The sequence below is a fragment of the Thermomyces dupontii genome (genome assembly GCF_041956625.1).
Source record: "Thermomyces dupontii strain NRRL 2155 unplaced genomic scaffold VTN31scaffold_3, whole genome shotgun sequence".
In the NCBI taxonomy this organism is placed as follows: Eukaryota; Fungi; Ascomycota; class Eurotiomycetes; order Eurotiales; family Trichocomaceae; genus Thermomyces; species Thermomyces dupontii.
The window spans coordinates 444866-463655 of record NW_027192309.1 but is presented as its reverse complement, the minus strand read 5'-3'; the positions used below and the strand labels follow the sequence as shown (position 1 = coordinate 463655).

The window sequence follows — 18790 nt, the reverse complement described above, 5'->3', positions numbered from 1 at the left end:
AGGAAGTGAAGTGCTCATGTCTGGTGTCGGCGCAGTCTGCCTCAGGATGTGTATGTGCTGAACGCTTCCGAGTCCCCAATAGCATGCTCGGTGGTTATACAGTATGCTACCCTCTGCACGCGTCAGTCATACTCCTGGGGCCATGTTGAAGGGTTACTGGTGATGCCATCCGTTCACCTACGAGTCCTCGGATGCAAAGCGTACGCCATGACCACAGATCACAGATGCAATGAGGAGGAAGAATCGGAAGAAGCGGTTCGTCCCGAAGGGCATGGATAGGTTACTTCGTGGGATATGCCTCGTTCAGGTTCTACCGCATCTGGAACCCCTGTCTCAACAAAGTGGTTATTACACGAGACATAATATTTGATGAACGGCAGATATACGATGATGAACTCATCGATATGAGGAACGGCTTGAATGAACCTGAACGCGAAACACTATGCAAGTTCCTCGACGAGTTGTGGAGAATACTTAAGAGCACGGGAGTCAAATCGTTGAGAATTAGAGCTGATGCTCGATGAAGACGGTACATTGTACTCTTCGACAGAATAAGTTCGAGAATTCACTCGGGGAGTGCGCCTGAATGGTGACAGTCAGAGTTCAGATTTGTTGGGTACTGCTGGCGCAACCTCTCCCCCAGGAGATACACGATACCTACCGGGCATGCCTCAGGGAGCACTGTGCTGGAGACGCCCAACATCTTCCACGTCCTGCACAGAGTACTATGGATAATACCTATGCCTGTGGGTAATGACCATACGAATCCGGAGAGTAACACTAGAAACTCCGAGGTGGAGGTTCCCACACCGCCAACCTCACCTCCAGCTGCCTTGTTAGTAGCAACGATGGCTGGATCCTCGTACCGACCGGATGGCGCCCACCGTTCGGGAGGTTTGCCTGGGGCTGAGCAGGTCATTTTGGGACTGGGAGATAGTGTGTGTCATGCGCCCGGTGGGCAGCCTGACTGGAGGGCTATATGATGGGGCCTGGAACAAGATGAAAGGATGCAAAAGCTCTGTCATGGCTGCTACTGCCCGGAGGCTATCTATATACACGTGACAGTGTGTCCCACAAATCTTTCCATGCCAGGGTTTCCTGTGTAGACAGCTCCGCTGGGCAGGGCAAGTATCATACGAGGACACATGAAAGGCTGCTCTCCATGCGGGCACGAGGTCCACGGTGGTTACGGCTTTAAACGAGACAGGTGGACTCACCAGAGATGCTATTGAACGCTAACGAAGGAAGGGAGAGAAAGATCCATAAACGAGACCTTCCAAAAACTTCCGAAGAGCCGGAAGAAACATTCGTGCCTGGCACCGGTCAGCGGTCACCACCTGCATTATGGTTCTAAACATGCTCCTCATGTTCCTGCTCATGGATTCCAAGCTGCGGGCTAATCGGTTCACACTGTGTATAACGCGTCGAGTCTTAATCCAATTTCTCTTATAAATCTCTTGATAGTTGCCGCACAGTGAGTTTCCGGATTCTCGATTGCTCATTTGGAAGTAGTAAGATCCGGAAACTCACTGTGCGGCGACTATCGGGAGAAGTATCAGAAAAACTGGATCAAGACTCGACAAGTCCACGCACTAGGGTTATGCACAGGGTGAACTGATTAGCCCGCAGCTTGGAATCCATGAGCAGGGACATTAGGGGCATGTTTGGAACCATAATGTAGGTGGTGACCACTGACCGGTGCCAGGCACGATCCGGCGACCTCCTCGGGTGTTATCCATCTTGCATCTCACAGTCATCCACAACCCTAAATTTGGAGGAGTGGAGACGCAATACCCGCACCATCGGAGTTCCAGCGGAACCAGGAACTTTGCCGGCCTTCTAGGCTGGGTTCCAGAGCTCGCGTGCCTTTTCCGTGAGGCACAGGGATGCGACGATGGCCTTCTGCTCCGCTTGTTTGCCCATATAGGTCTCTTTTCGTTCAAAATATATCATCATCGCTTGCAGAAACCGGTTCGCGGCGTCGTTTTCTCGGTTTCCTGAGTACGAAGGCTTCAGCAACTCGGCACTCTTTAGGTAAGTAGGTACAATTCTGACGAGAAAGGGATTCTGATTGGTCGCATTCATGCTGACACAAGGATTGTGGCCACGGATGCCTTCAAAAGTAATCGACTTTTGGGAGCTGGCCCGGATGGCAACCGAGAATTCGTTTTTCTCGCTTGAATCTGTGAAGATGGAGCCACCCTTTGCGAGAGCTGATATACAAAGCGCAATCCTCGGAGGTGCAAGACACATGGCTAAAGGATTTTGACACCGGAAAAACACAGATGGGGTTCTTTGACCCGAGTCTCGGTATTAGTACGAGTCAGTGTTCAGAGTAAACCCAGCAAAAACCTCGATAGACACCATTAGTGTGGATGAGCCCTTGCCAAGTTGCCTCATCCGGTCTTAAACTAACCACCTCCGGAAACTCGGTAAGGGACACACTGCGATTGGTTCTCGCGTTCCGTCCGCTCATAAATCTGTTTCCGGTCGGCCCTGGTAAGAATGGGTGCTGTGGTCTAGTGGTCAGGATGTCTGATTGTGGCTCAGCCGGCCCCGGTTCGATTCCGGGCAGCGCCATTCTTTTTTAACCTTTTTCTTTTCTCGCGAGTTGTCCTAGGCGCTTGGAGCAATCGATATCCTCCACCATTTTCCGAGATTCATTACGGAGGAGCACAGGTACTCCATACAGAGCAATCATGATCTGATCTGCGTCACAATCAATTGTCTACTGCAGTATTAACTTTTTGCCACCAGGACAGTCAGATCGACCCAATCGCTTGTAATACATACATATTATTGTCTCTTCCGCAGGTGAACTGACATTGGCCACCATGACCATGGCGCCAAAGGATCATCTTGCTCTCAGGCAAGCCACCGAGCTTGTTCCTCAACTGGTATACAAATCGCGTACGCCTACCTCGCTCGGGTTAGATCACACAAGGAACACTGCAGCCTCCTTACCACAACGAGTTAAACCATGGAATGATGATGGAACCCCGCAAAACTGGGCTGCATGAGCTTGGACTGACTTGGCGTTCATCTTCCGGGCTTAGGACGTCTTGGCTTTGGGGTTTTCCCCCGCGCTGAGAGCCAATGCTACCATATAGTTACTGTAGGTATTTGATTTTGAGGCACGCTCTTGAAACGTGACTTCATGATTTTCGGTCAATGTCCGAAGTGCATGATAACATCCCACGCGGTATGGCCCAGTCTGGTAGGTATTGCGATTCCGGCTTGCGGAGGGTCCATCATTGTTCACTGCATGGTCATGAGAGGACAGTGTCGTCCACTCAAATGTCGCCGAAAACAGCAAACGATTGTTCATCGCGTCCGTCTAGACCATGATTGGAAGATCTCGTCACTCGAACAATGGAAAATATGCCGGGGAAAGGTGGGATCTGCATCAGAATCATCCGATGTTCGGACGAGAGAGGAGAACGCACAGCTACAGAGGCTTGATGAAATAGTACGACTGAGCAAAAGGCAAAAGTCCACTTAGGTAGCCAGACAAGGCATTCACCACAAGGGTCAACAAGGGTCCAGCGTGCAGCACGTGGATCTATAAAGCACGGTCCACCCCCCGCGTTGGACAAGGAGCTTTTTCGTAGGGTAGCTGTTGTCGTACCGACGGAGCTATTGCCATTGAGTACTTTGTCGCCATGGCGGTCAAGAAGCCCGTGAACATCTTCAAACTGCGCAACCTCGATGACCCCAAAGAGATTTTCAACTGGCGACTATGGTTCGCCGTCCTGTCATTTGGGTTGATGGGAGCTGCCCGTGGTGTTGATGAGGGCTTGATTACTGGAGCATTCTCATCGAAACACTTCCAGGACACCATCAACTTCGACTCTTATAGTGAGATTGAGCAGACCAACATCAAAGGCAATGTCTCCTCGATGGTTCAAATTGGTTCCGTGGGTGGCGCTCTTTTGTAAGATGCCGGTCATGAACTTGATACTGTACTTATCGTTTGTCGCTAACGACTTCGGTCAGTGCATTCGTGATCTGTGACCGCATCGGCCGAATTTGGGCCACTCGTCAGTTATGCCTGCTGTGGATTCTGGGAATTGCCATCTTCATGGGCCACAATGGCAGCCTGGGTGCCGTGTATGCTGGTCGGTTCATCGCTGGCCTTGGGGTTGGCCAAACGCCGGTTGTCGCTCCTGTGTATCTGGCTGAAATTGGCAAGTCCAGCAAATCCTTCTGGTCAGTTCTCCTGGGCTAATGAATCTCCAGCTCCCGCTCCGATTCGCGGACTGTGCACTTGCATCTTCACTGGCTTTGTCTACATCGGCATTGTGCTGGCCTACTTTGCGAATTACGGGGCTGAAATCAACCTTGGAGACACCAGTGCCATTCGATGGGTATGCTTATCGTCCCGAAAGTGATACGATTGTTGATATCTAACCGTTTTTGATAGTTACTACCGACGAGCGTTCACATCATGTTCGCTGGCGTGATTCTCATCATGTCATTTTTCCAGTACGAATCCCCACGGTACTTCATCAAAAGAGGCCAGTACGAGAAGGCGCTGTATGTGATGTCGCGCATCAGACAGCTGCCGGAGGACCATGAGTATGTCGCGAAGGAAGTGGCGGCCATCCACGCTGCTCACCAAGAAGAACTTGAGGCCACCATGGGAGCCGGCGTTTGGGGAGTAGTCATGGAAATGTTGTTCATTCCAAGCAATCTCTACCGCATTTATATCGCATTTATGGCCCAGTTCCTGTCTCAGTGGTCGGGTGCGGGCTCCATCACGATCTATGCGCCGGACCTGTTCAAGATTCTCGGCATCACCGGGCACACAGAGAGTCTTTTCGCGACGGGCATCTTTGGAATCGTCAAACTCGTGGCAGCCATTGCCTGCGCTTTTTTCCTGGTTGACGTCATTGGCCGGAAGCGCGCGCTTCTCATCGGCATTACGCTACAGTCCATCACCATGATCTACGTGGCAGCCTTCCTGACCGCCAACCCGCAACTCGGCGTCGTCGATGGCTTCGAGCTGCCCGAATCACGACTTGGCTCGAGCCGCGGGGCCATCGCCATGATCTACATTTCTGGATTCGGCTGGGCACTGGGTTGGAACTCGATGCAGTACCTGCTGACTGCGGAGCTGTTCCCTCTACGGATCCGCGCCATTTCCACCTCGTTGTCGATGATGCTGCACTTTGTCAACCAGTACGGCAACACACGCGCGGTGCCCAACATGCTACTCCCCGTTCACAGCGGCGGTCTTTCGCCCAAGGGGACCTTCTGGTTCTTCGCAGCAGTCACGATCGTTGGCGGCCTTTGGGTCTGGTTCAGTGTGCCCGAGACCGCGGGTCGCTCGCTGGAGAGCATGAACCGGCTGTTCGAGTTGCCTTGGTACAAGATCGGTCTGTATGGAAACAAGGACGCGGAGCAGCGTGATGCTGCGATCGACCAGAAGCAGCAAGGGTTGGCGGAGCATGTAGAGGATGCATCGAGGCCCGCCGAGGCCCACCGGGGTCAATCTCATGTGTAACGAATCTAACGATGTATGGAAATCAATGTGCCCCGATGGCTGGCAGATGATTTCTCAGTTAATGAATGCTTGTTGTCTGAATGCTATGGATCCTCTCAAAAATGTTCGTTTCTGCCTTAACTCCAACCACTTGTTCCAGTAAGGATAGTCGAGTATTCGACGAGTTTCCTTCATGTAGAGACTGCATTGCCTATGCAAGCATCGTTTGGGGCACGGGAGCTGCTCCGGATGTGGATCCCATGGTGTCTACGGGTCTACACGGAGACTACGGGGTAGAATCCGGTTGCAGATCCGGGGAATAATCCACAGGGCGCGGATTTATACATATCTGCACGGGAATTTTTCGGGACTGTTGAGTCTGTGGCGTTGTTCCGGGAAGCTAATTCTATCGGTAATGAATCCAAGTGTGTTTCTAGGGCTGCGATTAATATATTTGGTGCGTTCGTCGGCATCCACCATCGTGACATCTCACGTACTCTTGCCCTAATTCAGAGTAGTTCCGAGATTCGGACCTATATAGATATGCTACCTTGCCACCTGGCTTCGGTGATTACGGGTTCTCACGATGGGGGCGGCTGATAGTCTAGAAAGGCTGGAGCTCGGAGCTTCGCCGAAGTTAACGATCTCCCTCTGTTTCTGGCTCTCGCCAAGGAAGCAATGGAGCACGAGCGTTGAAAGAAAAGAAAAAGAGTAGGCTTGAGCTTTGCTACATTGATGGCACTGCCAAGATTCATTCGATGGGTATCCTTCCCATACAGGCAGAACTGTTGATTGAGCAGAGGGTATCAGTGCGACAACGTGAATAGGCAAGGAGCAAACACGGCCGAGCTTATTGTCCGGCATCGGATTATACAGTATGCTGGGAAATTGACGTCAAGGCAAGACAAGACAAGCAACCAACTAGCCACTCTCACCAAACTCCTCATTGATGGTCCGAACGACCAAGCCGTACGCACTCTCTCGCTGCTCCCATGCCTTCGAACCTTCCTGGCAGAAATCGTCGAAACCATGGCCCACATCCTCTAGAAACTGATGCACAACCTTGCGCTTCCCATCCTGCAATTTCACCGCGAATGCATTGCCCTCCGGTGCGAAGGTGTCACCCTCACACGTCACAATCACTACCGTGCCCGGGAAACTCGACGGGTCAGCCAAGGTCGGGGACACACGTGGATCCCTTCGCAATTCTGGGTTCGGAGTATAGGAGTCATTGAAAACGCGCGCCAAGAAGGTAGGAACGGGGCGAATCGGTTTGGGCACGGTCTTCTGCGCCGGCTCAATGGTGATGTCAACGACGGGGTAAATAGCAACGACCATGGGGATCTGCAGTTTGATTTCCTCAAAACTCGGCCGGAGAACGGACGCGGCTACCAGTGCCAGATTTCCACCTGAACTGAACCCGGAGACAATCACGCGCGATGCGTCAAATTGATCGCTCTGACCGGCCACCCATCTCAGGACATCTTCCGCGTCGTGCACGGCGGCCGGGAACGGCGCCTCGGGACCCTTGCGATAGTCGACGTCGAGAACATTGATCCCCGCATCGCGGGCGACGCGCGCGCAGTAGACGTCGTGCAAACCCAGCGACGGCACGACGAATCCGCTTCCGTGCCAGTTCACGAGGATGGGCTTCTTCTTGGTTGCCGGAGAGCCGGGAGTCTCAGGGGGGGTGTAGAGGTAGCCCTCGATGGACCGACCCGCATCGCGTGAGGGGATGAAGATGTGCTTCTTATTCGGACCGGGTCGGACAGGGCGAAGCTTCCTGCGTTGCCATCTGGAGATGAGGCGGAGAAAAGTGACAATCACTTTGAGGCGAAGGTAGTTCAAAATTGAAAACAAGCCCATTGTTGCCGGCCTCTCACAAATGGATGTGATTATCCAGGACGAGATGAAGCAATGGAGAGGGCTGGATAAGAAAGTTCTTGGGTTGACGTGGCGGAGAGAATACATATATCGCCGCCAAGCGGGGATAGTGAGTTGTCAGAAGGGGCACGAGCGAGCAGAGCCATGCTTCTGCAAAGCATATTGCATGACGGAACCTCGAACTACTCCCAAAACTCCCCCAGATGTACGGAGTATCGTACACCGTACACACTGCTTGAAGTTGGAGATCCAATCCGCCGTCGTTTGCAATGCGGCTCCGGAATGCGGGGAACTGCGGAGAACATTTGCCCTCGGCACTGGTTGAGGATCACTGACACTATACCATTTCTGGTATAGTAAGTACTTTTGTCACTTTGTGGCCCACAAAGATCTGCGTTTAGAGCTGTGGAACTCTCTGGATCCTCGCTTTCATTCCAATTCGAGACTCCGACGTGAACTTGACTCATTTCTCTAATGTTGTTTCTGGCTTCATCTACGAATGAACAACGTCTGAGTCAGAAAAAGAAGAAGGCTTTCCGATGTGCTGTCTAATGCTCGATACGGTACGATGTTGGGTGGCTGGACAAGTTCTGGAGTGGTGGACACAGAGATGCTGGTCCGCGACAATCCTTCAGGGAGCATTCTTTTTGGACACTGCACCTTTGTCTTTGCATGTGAGATTTTTTGGCACTGTAGTTCGAAATGTACTAGGCAAAAGGGGGTACCGGCTAGGTATGACTTATGGCAATTGGGAGACGAACTCCTAGAACCAGCCGAAATGCCGACGATAGGATAGACATGGGCTCAGCATCAGGGGATCTTTTCCAATGACTAGATTGTAGCACTCATCGAATCCCAAGAGAGTAGTACCTTTCGAGTCATACTGAGCAATAATCATATCAGTAATGTATGTTGTACTCCGTACTGCATCTCCAGGACAAACAAAACAACCAAACCAATGTTTGGCAAGGCTCTCCCAAAGTCAGATATCACTCACAATTTCCAGAGCCCCAGTACATGTCTAGGGGCAATGGCCTAGTTGGTAAGGCCTGCGACTTTCGAGTTGCAAGGGTGACTGATCTCCCCAGTCGTGAACCCTGTTGCGCCGAGGATGACATGGGGAGTTAAAGGCCAGGTCAAACTCGAGGGAGATTCGAGAAGGCACCTTTAACTCTTTTACTTTTTGCTACCGAAGGCTACTTTTTTCGGCCAGTTATTGGTATGGGTCGATTTGCTGAGATCTGCTGAATCTGGCGATAAAGGTTTGGGTCTGATTAGCTTGAAGATGACGCGAAATTTAGTCTTAATTAAGAGAGGCATGTGGTTCATTCGGATGGTCCGCAGGAGTCTCTGGGAGAGGTACCGATGCATCAGCAATGCATCACAGATTCACGAGTGATTTGTTGCCTGATTTGGGAGGCTGGAGGTTCGAACCATGGACCTGGCGTGGGTTTTTATTTTTCTTTTGTCTGTTCGGCTACTTACTCGTACGAATGGTCAAGAGCAAGCCCGGCGCTGGGGGGGTATGATACATTTATTTTGATACGCGGTCCGTCTAAGTATTTACTGGTAAGTCCCCAAGAGCGTGAGATGTTCTACCAACAGTACGATATGGAAACTCGACATCGACTCAGCAGAGAGCAGACCACAGCTACCTACTATTATTCAGATCCCATTTCCCAGGGAGCTGCTTCTGCATTGTACTCAATTGGAAACCTCTCTACTCCGTACTCGTCCACGCTCCAAAGATCCAGTCACAGGCGCAAACAAAGGGGGGAGAAAAAAAATCTCGTCACCTACAGGATTCGAACCTGTGCGGGCGAACCCATCAGATTCCGCATTGCACGGAAATGTCCAAGTTCCGTGGCATTCGAGTCTGACGCCTTAACCACTCGGCCAAAGTGACTGGCTCGACTTGAAGTTTGGTGGTAGAAGTAGCCTAGCCCTAGGTACGCATGTAGTTCATGCAGACTGCGAGCACCATTTCGAGGCCAGCATGTGTACTTTGACTGATATTTTCAGTGTCTTGTATTTGTGGGCAGATTGGTTTGCAATCCTATTTCGCACGCAGCATTGCGCAATAGCAGACGTTCGAACTTATGAAGGGGTTCAAATTGAAGTACGGAGTACATGAAACAATATATACTCGAATCTATGGTCTGAGGTTGACATCTCCCGCCTCTGCAAGCTTCGATATCATATCAGGTCTGGATTTAGACACTCGGACCTGGAATGACCACGCCGCCTTTCCATTCGGCATCCCGTTGACCAGGCTCTCGATTCCACGAAGCTCGCCCCTCTTCGCGCTGTATAGAACATTTGCATGGAACCGATTGAGGTCTGGGCATAGTTCTGACAGCGCTTGTATCTGTTCCACAGTCGGGTAGATCGCCCGAAGTATGTCCTGGGTGTTGGTCTCGCCTGTTTGACGCGGTACAGGAAAGCCTACAATTTCCACATCCTGTAACCGGGAGCACAGGCCCAAAACCTGCCAGAGAGCCGGCAAGTATTCCTCAATTGCTTCCAACCGCAACGTCACACGCAAGACGACCAGGTCCGGATGCCTTGCCAGTACCCTTCTCAAATCCTCAATCGAAAATTGAAAAATGGTGGATGTTAACACTTTTAGCTTCTTCGGGGCCGTGTCTTCGCTTAGCAGGGCGCCGACGAATGGCGCTGTCGCAGAGTACCAGTACGGGAGTATCCCGGTTGGCGTGTGCGGCAGCATCGAGAAACTCAACCAGGTCAAATCTCGGGTAATGAACTTGGGAAGTTCGGACGCCGGAATTCTTCCCAGCGCGTCCTGGATGGGGTCGTAATTGCCGTCGCCGTTACTGGGGGCAGGCATCTCGCGGTAAGTATAGTCCACCTGCAGAATCAAGAGCGCCTGGCCCTCAGGCTTCATTCGCTGCTCCGCGGCCAGCGCGGTCACAAAGCCCTTGGGTACGAACACGTCGACAAAATGCATTTCCACCAGGTCGCTGATCGCGTTCACAAACTGCACCGCCTCTCTCGCCGTCTCCATCGACTGGCCCGTGAAGCGCTGCTGTGCCAGTGTGAGATTGTGGAGATTGGGCAACTGTCTGCTCAGCGCAGGCAGAAATCCGAGCGGGTACCCCAGTAAAAAGTCCTTCATAACCAACGTGTGAATGGAGGGCGCGAATGAGGGGAATGCTGGGCGCGGGCCGCTGGTCGAAGAAGCCCAGGGCGAGGATTCCAGCTGCCGCCGATACTCGTCAATGTCCATCGTGACATTTTCGAGCGTCAGCCTGGTAAGGCCTGGCTGCGCGACCGCAGCCTGCATTGAGTCTGGGAAGGCAAAGTAACTGACGGGGACCGCTAGCGCTGGTCCATTTCTGGCGTCGAAAGTCATGCTTTTTACACTGTTCTTATCGTCGGCGTGATGAGAAAAACCAACAGCATATGGAATCACATCCCAGAGCTGATTGAAGATGTGTTGATTCTGATGGATTTTGTCAACGATGGTGTTTTTTTCTTTCAACACTTGAGACTGATGGGAAGATTGATCATATGTGAGATGGCAAACCCAGCGTTTTCCAGTGCAAGGGCCGATCGACATCCACTAGTCCTTCGTGGGCTCGTATTCATCTCTTTCAGAGCGCCACATCAACGTCGATATTTTACGTTGTTAATCCCAGTAATGAGGCCTACTACTTAGGTTTCTTTCTACACCGAGCTTGACGAGGAGCTCATGAGTGTTTCTCATTCTTACAGCGTGCGCAGGGGGCAAATCTAACTCGGTCCTGAGGGTGCTGTTGAGGTGTTGAGTTGCCCCTGTCAAGCTTACAAAAACTTGGACGGAGGATTCTTATTTAGATGTAAGCTTATTGGCTGAGTGATCAGTCTCCAACAGACCTTCGTTGCGATCGTATTTCGTTCCTGAGCTCTTGTCGAGTCGCCATTTGATCCCAATGAACGGAACCACGCGGTGATGAATCATGGATAAGTGTATTAGTACTTGACTGCGCTGGAAGTGGGACAACCAGTGGAGCCAGAAAGTCGTTTCGGGTTGCAGCCCTTAAGCGCGCTCAGACCTTTGAGAGTCAGTAGTCTTCAACAAATGGCTCCAAAACCCAAGGCAGCAGGATTATCATTACCCGGCAGTTGCATTTGTCCCTGAGCCAAGACGGACGAAACTCGGAATTATATGAAGACGCATCATTGACAATGCCTTGACATCGTGTTGTTGCGGCTGAGAGATACAAGAAGGTGCTCCTGCAGCGCAGTTTTGTAGGGCTTGACAGCTCGTACTGCTGATAAAAAAATCTCAAACGCAGTGACGAGTTGGCGATTTGAAGTTTTTCGTGATTGAGGTGCTCTTGAAAGTAAGGTCTCTGATCAAGACCTGAGATCTACAGTAGTTGTGCGATTTGCTTTGGACGGTCGCTGCAGTAAAATTATCAAGTCCTCAATGGCTACTCCCAAAAACAAGCTAGAGAAGCTTCGCCCAGTCGGTAGGTGTCCCGAAGTTGCGGCCGAGATTGGCTTTACTGCAGTACATAGGTATATCGTACTGACCGCCCGAGCCAGGTTTCCTGGAGCGATACTCAACGGCCCGCAATCATCTTGGTTTTTATACCAACGTCGCCGTCACCGCGACGTATACGCTGCCAGCTGCGTACTCCCGTCCACTCAGGGATTACGTCTACAAGGCATGCGAGACCCTCATCGGGCAGCATCCGAACCTGTCTGCAATCCCCGTCGGAGAAGACACCAAGACTCCATACTTTGCGCGTCTTGCCGAAGTCAACTTGGACCAGTGTGTTTCATTTCAGGAATGGAAAACAACGGCTGGTTCAGAATCAGGATCCGAGAGGGAAGCCGAGTTAGATGAGCTTCTGGCAGCCCAGCACAACTCGTCATTCAAGGGCTCAGCAACGCCCTATTGGAGGTTATGCATCGTGACTGATCCGGGCAATCCAAGCGTGTTCACTGCTCTCTTTGTGTATCATCATGGCGTTGCAGATGGGGGTTCCGGAGCGGCGTTCCACAGAGGATTCCTCGACGCCCTGAAAGACGCAGTCACCTTGAATCTTACACCTGATAACGTGAAGAGTGTCATTCCCTCCCCTGACGCCCCGCTCCTCCCCAATGTAGAGGCGCTTCACCCCATGCCGTTTTCTTTCTCCTTCGCCCTCTCCGTCGTTTTGAAAGACAGATTCGGGAAAACGCACGACCCCGGCCTGTGGGCGGGTGCAAAGATTACCGCACCACTTGAGAATCGGGTGCGCCATGTCGTCGTCTCTAAGCAGGACACTATCGCTTTCAAGGATCTCTGTCGAAAGAATCAAACAACGGTTACTGCAGCCCTGCAGACCCTCATCGCAACCGCACTGTTTCGCAACCTCCCTGCCAAGTTTACCAAATTGAAATGCGATGGCGCCATCTCCAGTCGGCGATGGCTTCGCGGGAACGCCGTTACAGCCGACTCGATAGGGAACTGGGTGCAGGATTACCACGAAAAATACAAACGGGAGGATTTCTGTAAGCAGACGAAAAGCAGCGACAACAATGACGTGGAATTTTCCTGGGCGGAAGCGCAGCGGTCAAAACGGACCCTCGACCGGATCTTAAGCTCGATGGGGAAGAACGCGAGCATGTATCTCCTCAAGTACATCAAGGACTTTCAGAAAGATTTCTTTCTTCCCAAGGTTGGCAAGGATAGGGCCAGCAGCTTCGAGCTGTCGAACCTGGGCGTGTTTCGACCGAACCAGCCACAAAAGAACGAGAATACGGGTGCCACAGGACAAGAGAATGAAGTGCCTCGCATCAGTCGGGTTGTTTTCTCGCAGAGCGCAAATGTCACCGGTGCGGCGCTTGAGACGTCTGCTATCACTGGAGCAGATGGGTGCTTGGTACTAGCATTTAGTTGGCAAAAGGGAATCATCGAGGAGGAACTGGTTGCTGCTGTGATTGGTACAGTGAGAAAGGAGCTGGCTGCATTTGGAGAGAAGCAGTGATGTGTTCATACTAGATAGGTTGATGCACAGGTACATGTACTAGATAGTGATACAGTAATGTTTAATCAATACCTACTCGTTGTATCATACTCAAGCTGATCGATGTTCCTCTTACACTGATGCTCAAAGGCATGTCCCATCAAGCCAGAAGAGATTCTCTGCTCAAGCAACCTGATCAGATCCTTCCTAGACACGTACGGAATGGATGTACGGACTACAGGGACCATTCGTTGTCATGATCATGGTGATTTGGTTGAAGAATTAGTTTCCCAGTCCTTGCCCTCTGTTGTCAATCACTGCAAGCATTAGGTAGTAGGTAGTATGTTTGCACTGCCTGCCTGGATTTGTCAATGACCTGGGCTAAAAATATATGAAGCAGACGATCAGACAAACCTCAAGAGTCTTGAACTTCAGCATGCGATGGGAGTCAAGTTCAAAAACCTGGCCTGAACCGGCTCCGTCTCAGAGCCCTGTCACAAGTCACCAGCATATCACCCAGCTCGCAAGTCACGTGAAACAGTACTCAATATGGAGTAGTACTCGTACTCCGTACTCCGTACCCTAAACCTAATCAAGAAATAGTGAGTCATCATTCTCCGCTGAGTCGCTGACGTAAGGCAGTTCGGAGTTGGTTAGCTGTCCATAACACTGGCCACTCCATAAAGAGATCGATTCGACACTACAGGTGTGGGCTCTCCGTTGCGTGAGAGTGAAAGATGTCTTGTGGATCTCCGGGGCAGGGGGTGTGCATGCAGTGTTGATCTCTTGAGCGACACTGATCAATGACAAGCTCCCCATCTTGATCGACAATCTTTCGCCATGCGGTTGGCGGCATATGCTGGGGTATGCGGTCCTCCATTTTGTCTGCTTGGAGCAAGCTGTTCTGACCTTAGGACTAGGTCTCAGTGACCCTAGCTGTTGGTGTAATACTCAAGGCGCTGCATCAGCGATCGAATTTCTATGCGGCTGCCGTGTATTTGTCGCAGAGCAGTGCAAACCTAATGGTAAGCGTTGTCCTGTACTAGCAGTACGGGGAGAAGATCAGAACGAATAACTCATTTGCCTAGATCTTGATGAATCTTTTCTTCGTCGCATCCGGGTTCTTTCTCTACGGCTTGCAACGTCTTCTCTATGGCCCGCTCCGACCCATCGAAACCGAACAGTTGTATGAAAAAGCGTGGTTCGCTATCACGGAAACATGTCTTGCCATGACAATATTCAGGGGCGAGATGGGTGGATGGTTTCTTGTTATGTTTGTCTGCCTCCTGTTTGGCAAGGTATGGGGCTGGATTGGCGAAGGGAGGGTGGAAATCCTGGACCAGCAGCCCCCGGCAAATCCTCGGCTCTTCCATGCGCGCCTGGCGACGTCTCTAATCCTCTCGGTCGTGTTTGACTTGACGATGTTGAATTACGCCGTTCGTACGGTGCTCGAGCAAGCTCGTCCAGACATGATGGTGATGTTTGGCTTTGAATTCGCCGTCTTGAGTATTCTTTCAACGTCGACACTATGTCGATACGGCCTATCGCTGATGGATGCCTACATTACCAGCCGTCAAAAAGCGATCAAATTGTCGGAGCGAAGAGCAGAACTTCGCGCAGCTCGGGAGGAGGCCATCCGACGACACCGTGAGTCCGGTCAGGAAGGACTCCCTGACAACCTGCCGAATGAGGACGACGTAGATGAGATGGAGCTGGACGTGCCGGGATGGGAGGAAAAAGGCCGATGGGTATTCTACCTCGATCTAGTCACAGACTTCTGCAAGCTCGTCGTGTACCTGTCATTTTTCGCCATACTCTTTGCATTCTACGGTTTGCCGATCCATATCCTTCGAGATGTGGTGGTGACAATCCGGTCATTTGGTCGACGGATCATGGATTTCCGACGGTATCGGAATGCGACCCGCGACATGCACGAGAGATATCCGGACGCGACAGCCGAAGAGATCAGAAGAGAGGACGTCTGCATCATTTGCCGGGAGGAGATGGTGGCTTGGGAACAACCGACCAACGATGGTGCAGCCCGGCCAAGGGTGCCGAGGTCCGATCGACTTCGGCCAAAGAAGCTCCCATGCGGTCATGTCCTTCATTTTGCTTGCCTGAGAAGCTGGCTGGAGCGACAACAAAATTGTCCGACTTGTCGCCGCCCCGTCGTCGTGCCACAGAATCGGCCGTTCCGGGCCGGCGTCAACGTTGGACAAGGAGTTGGCGGTCTTGCAAACCAACCCAACCAAGCTGGCGCGGCGGCCGGAGGGGATGGTGACGGTCGTCCGCGGGCTCGGATATACCAGCTGGGCCCTTTCCGAGTTGGCTTTGGAGCTGGGCGCGGTGACTTGTTCAACAACTTGCACCAGCAAATCCATGGTAACAATGCGCCTGCGTTGAACGTTCCTCCGGGCGCGCAGCAGATAGGCTTCGGGTTTGGATTTGGCCGCCCCCCAACACAAAATCGCCCTGCCACACAAGCTACACAAGCCCCACACTCTGCTGCCTCCCGGCCGGTGTCCGCTAGTGTCCAGGAACAGCTACGCGAGCTTGAGCGGCAGATCAATCGCGAACTGCGAGCGTTGCAAATGACTGCGGAGCAGCTGCACGTGGTGAGGCTTCTGCAGGGGCAGCTGGAAATGCTCCGAGCTGCTCAGGATCAAGCCCTTCAGGTGGACGAGGAAGCTCCGCGGGCAACATCGTCTTCTTCCTCGTCTCAAACACCATCCACTCGCCCTCGTCATGTGCCACTGACCACCGGCGCACCTATTCCCGCTGGCGACAGTCGCCTGCCTGAGGGGCTTGTGCTTCCGCCAGGCTGGACCCTAACACCACTCAACCCTTCGAGTGTGCCTGGGGCCGGGGCCACCGCGCCAGAGAATCCAACGATGCCATCAAGTGAAGCTGAAAGTAGTCATCAGGCGCCTACAGTCGCTGCGGGGCCAGTGTCGGGTGAAGCAGGTTCCGCGATCCGCGAGACTGCCGGCACACCGAACGCAGGTGTTGGTGAGTCGGTAGGTGAAAGGGCCGAGCAAGATCGGAACCGGCTGGGCACTCAATCGAACACCTTTCGATGGCCGCCAGACTCGACTGATCCCGAGCCCGATAAGGATGCCACTTCTCGAGCCCCACAACCCGGGCCCTCGAATTTTGAACCATACGATGAAGCAGAATCATCTTCCAAGGGCAAAGCGCGGACTGCGACCGTCGAAGATGTAGGGCGTGACGAGGATTGAGTCAAGTCTTCGTCGATCGAGGACAGTTTTCCTTCTTGTCATTGTGTTCATGTAGCACTTGTATGTTATTTGAGCATGTGTTTATATGGCGTTAGAGATTGGATACCAAGCATTCGAATGTATTTGTCTCCAACTCTCCATCCTATGTATCTCTTGATTCTTTCTGTATGCACGGATCACAAGTCACAGTACAACCGAGGTACGGAGTCCATCCTGTAATCCTATGACATCATGGTCGCCGAATATCCGAGCGGAGTGAACAGGAACTCCGAAACTCCAGTTCATCAACTTTCCATCCAGTCCTGCATGCTTGAAAAGGAACAGACTCTGCGGACCGATTCCTCAGTTCCTGGCGGGCTGGGCCTTAAATCTAGCGTCTTGGCACAAAGAGGCGGTTGCCAAAAATATTCTGTGTTTCAGGAAAACTCTCTCCGAATGTCTGCCTGAGGCGCCAATGATGCCTGAGGCTGCTTGATAGCAACCCACGTTCGGCCAATCTGCGGCGATCATTCGCCGAAATCTCCTGCAGCTTAGCAAGCTCCTAGTCGGAAAATGGCGATCTCAATGTTGCGGTCGGTGACAGGTTCCCGAATGCAAAGAATCATCTTTCTATAAAGCCCCATCCCTTTCGTCGCTCGTTTATCCCTGGATTTCTGAGGACGCCTTTATCTGTTGACTTTTCTGTTCTTGTTTTGTCTTGAGAATAGAAGGTGGAGGGAAAATGTCGGACGAGAAGCTCCGCGTTGCCATTGTCGGTCTCGGTCGGATGGGTGAGTGAGGACTTTTTGAATAAGAAATCTTTGGCGTGTCTTGCTGACGGAAAGTACCCTGCAGGCATCCGGCATGCCCGCCATTTTGCACACCTGACTCCTCGGGCGGAGCTGATTGCTGTCAGCTCACCCGTGCAGTCGGAGCTGGACGCTGCGAAGAAGGAGTTCCGTCATGTCCGTACTTATCTGGACTACGACGAGATGCTTCGCAAGGAGAAGACCCTGCAGGCAGTGGTCGTGGCGAGTGCGACAACAGCACACGCCGAGCAATGCATCAAGGCTATTGAGAGAGGCCTACATGTTCTATGCGAGAAGCCCATCAGCACTTCTCCAGAGATTGTAAGTGCATCCCAGTTTTTGCCCTCGTAAGGCCCTTCGTTGTGATTACTGACTAGCGGGATTCGATTCCAGTCCCAAACAGTGGTCGACGCATACAAGAAGTCGCTAAAGAAATATCCGAATCAAAAAGTCATGTGCGGGTTCTCGCGACGATTTGACGCGTCATATCGCGACGCTCATCGACGCATGACCAACGGTGATATCGGTGTCCCATCGGTCTTCCGATCGCAGACTTGCGATAAACTGGACCCCTCGGGTTTCTTTGTCGCGTATGCCGAATTCAGCGGTGGGATTTTCGTGGACTGCTCGATCCATGATATCGATCTCGCGCTGTGGTTCTTTGGGGAGGATATTGCCGTGAAGAGTGTCTACGCTGTGGGGATCACGGCGGTACAGCCTGACCTGCGGAAGCATAATGATCGGGACAATGCTTTGGGCGTCATCGAGTTTTATGTGAGTATCGATTTTTTCCATTCGGGCGAATATTCGAATCGAGCTAACAGTACTTGTGAGCAGGGTGGCAAGATTGCCCAACTCTACTGCTCGCGCATGATGGCCGCGGGCCAGGAGGATACGACCGAGATCTTCGGCACCAAAGGCAAGATCGCCATCAACACGCAGCCGCAGCTCAACCACGTCAACCTGCACGAGGCGACCGGCATCCGCCGCGAGATCCCCGAGGATTACTACGCCCGATTCCGCGAGGCTTTCATCACCGAGGCGAACGAATTCACCGAAGCGTGCCTGGACAACAAGCCCCTGCCGATGAACCTCGAGGGTGCGGTAAAGGCCGTTTCCATCGGTGCCGCGTTGCAGGAGAGCTTGATTACGGGTAAAAAGATTGAATTCGATGAGACAGGACGACGGATTGAGAAAGCGAAGCTATGATATGGGGGCTGGCATTGGTTCATGGTTCATTCTGTTTTTGTTTCTGTGGTTGCACCAAACGGATAGACTTCATGACCTCTGTTTATATATAATAGATACCTAATACCATATGGGCAATCGGCGGATGCTGAATCGAGAGACGATATTGAACTCGATAAGATCGGGTATTCCGAACTTGGATCGTTGCAACATGCTTGTTCTAACCGAGATCCAGCTTCATCACGA

General features: G+C 52.1%; 6 protein-coding genes and 2 non-coding genes across 8 annotated transcripts; 5 read left to right on the top strand and 3 right to left on the bottom strand.

Annotated features, from left to right (window-relative positions):
* The first annotated feature begins 2508 nt into the window (after positions 1-2508).
* VTN31DRAFT_t49 lies at positions 2509-2580 on the top strand. The gene has a single exon. It is a non-coding gene; the product is annotated as a tRNA-His (tRNA).
* A 1082-nt stretch (positions 2581-3662) lies between these two features.
* VTN31DRAFT_3611 (uncharacterized protein) lies at positions 3663-5506 on the top strand (the record flags this gene model as incomplete). Its single annotated transcript, XM_069403910.1, has 4 exons — positions 3663-3934; positions 3997-4187; positions 4240-4367; positions 4424-5506. 4 exons carry the CDS (start codon positions 3663-3665, stop codon positions 5504-5506), a joined length of 1674 nt encoding a protein of 557 aa, XP_069260936.1.
* A 900-nt stretch (positions 5507-6406) lies between these two features.
* VTN31DRAFT_3610 (uncharacterized protein) lies at positions 6407-7351 on the bottom strand (the record flags this gene model as incomplete). Its single annotated transcript, XM_069403909.1, has 1 exon — positions 6407-7351. One exon carries the CDS (start codon positions 7349-7351, stop codon positions 6407-6409), a length of 945 nt encoding a protein of 314 aa, XP_069260935.1.
* Positions 7352-9159: 1808 nt separating this feature from the next.
* VTN31DRAFT_t44 lies at positions 9160-9275 on the bottom strand. The gene has a single exon. It is a non-coding gene; the product is annotated as a tRNA-Ser (tRNA).
* Positions 9276-9521: 246 nt separating this feature from the next.
* On the bottom strand, positions 9522-10742 carry VTN31DRAFT_3609 (uncharacterized protein; the record flags this gene model as incomplete). Its single annotated transcript, XM_069403907.1, has 1 exon — positions 9522-10742. One exon carries the CDS (start codon positions 10740-10742, stop codon positions 9522-9524), a length of 1221 nt encoding a protein of 406 aa, XP_069260934.1.
* A 1059-nt stretch (positions 10743-11801) lies between these two features.
* Positions 11802-13350, top strand: VTN31DRAFT_3608 (uncharacterized protein; the record flags this gene model as incomplete). Its single annotated transcript, XM_069403906.1, has 2 exons — positions 11802-11844; positions 11921-13350. The coding sequence occupies 2 exons, from the start codon at positions 11802-11804 to the stop codon at positions 13348-13350; spliced, it is 1473 nt and encodes a 490-aa protein (XP_069260933.1).
* Positions 13351-14169: 819 nt separating this feature from the next.
* VTN31DRAFT_3607 (uncharacterized protein) lies at positions 14170-16568 on the top strand (the record flags this gene model as incomplete). The annotated part of the gene is made up of 3 exons (XM_069403905.1): positions 14170-14193; positions 14250-14354; positions 14418-16568. 3 exons carry the CDS (start codon positions 14170-14172, stop codon positions 16566-16568), a joined length of 2280 nt encoding a protein of 759 aa, XP_069260932.1.
* A 721-nt stretch (positions 16569-17289) lies between these two features.
* Positions 17290-18565, top strand: VTN31DRAFT_3606 (uncharacterized protein; the record flags this gene model as incomplete). Its single annotated transcript, XM_069403904.1, has 4 exons — positions 17290-17338; positions 17403-17677; positions 17750-18130; positions 18194-18565. The coding sequence occupies 4 exons, from the start codon at positions 17290-17292 to the stop codon at positions 18563-18565; spliced, it is 1077 nt and encodes a 358-aa protein (XP_069260931.1).
* Between the last annotated feature and the right edge of the window lie 225 nt (positions 18566-18790).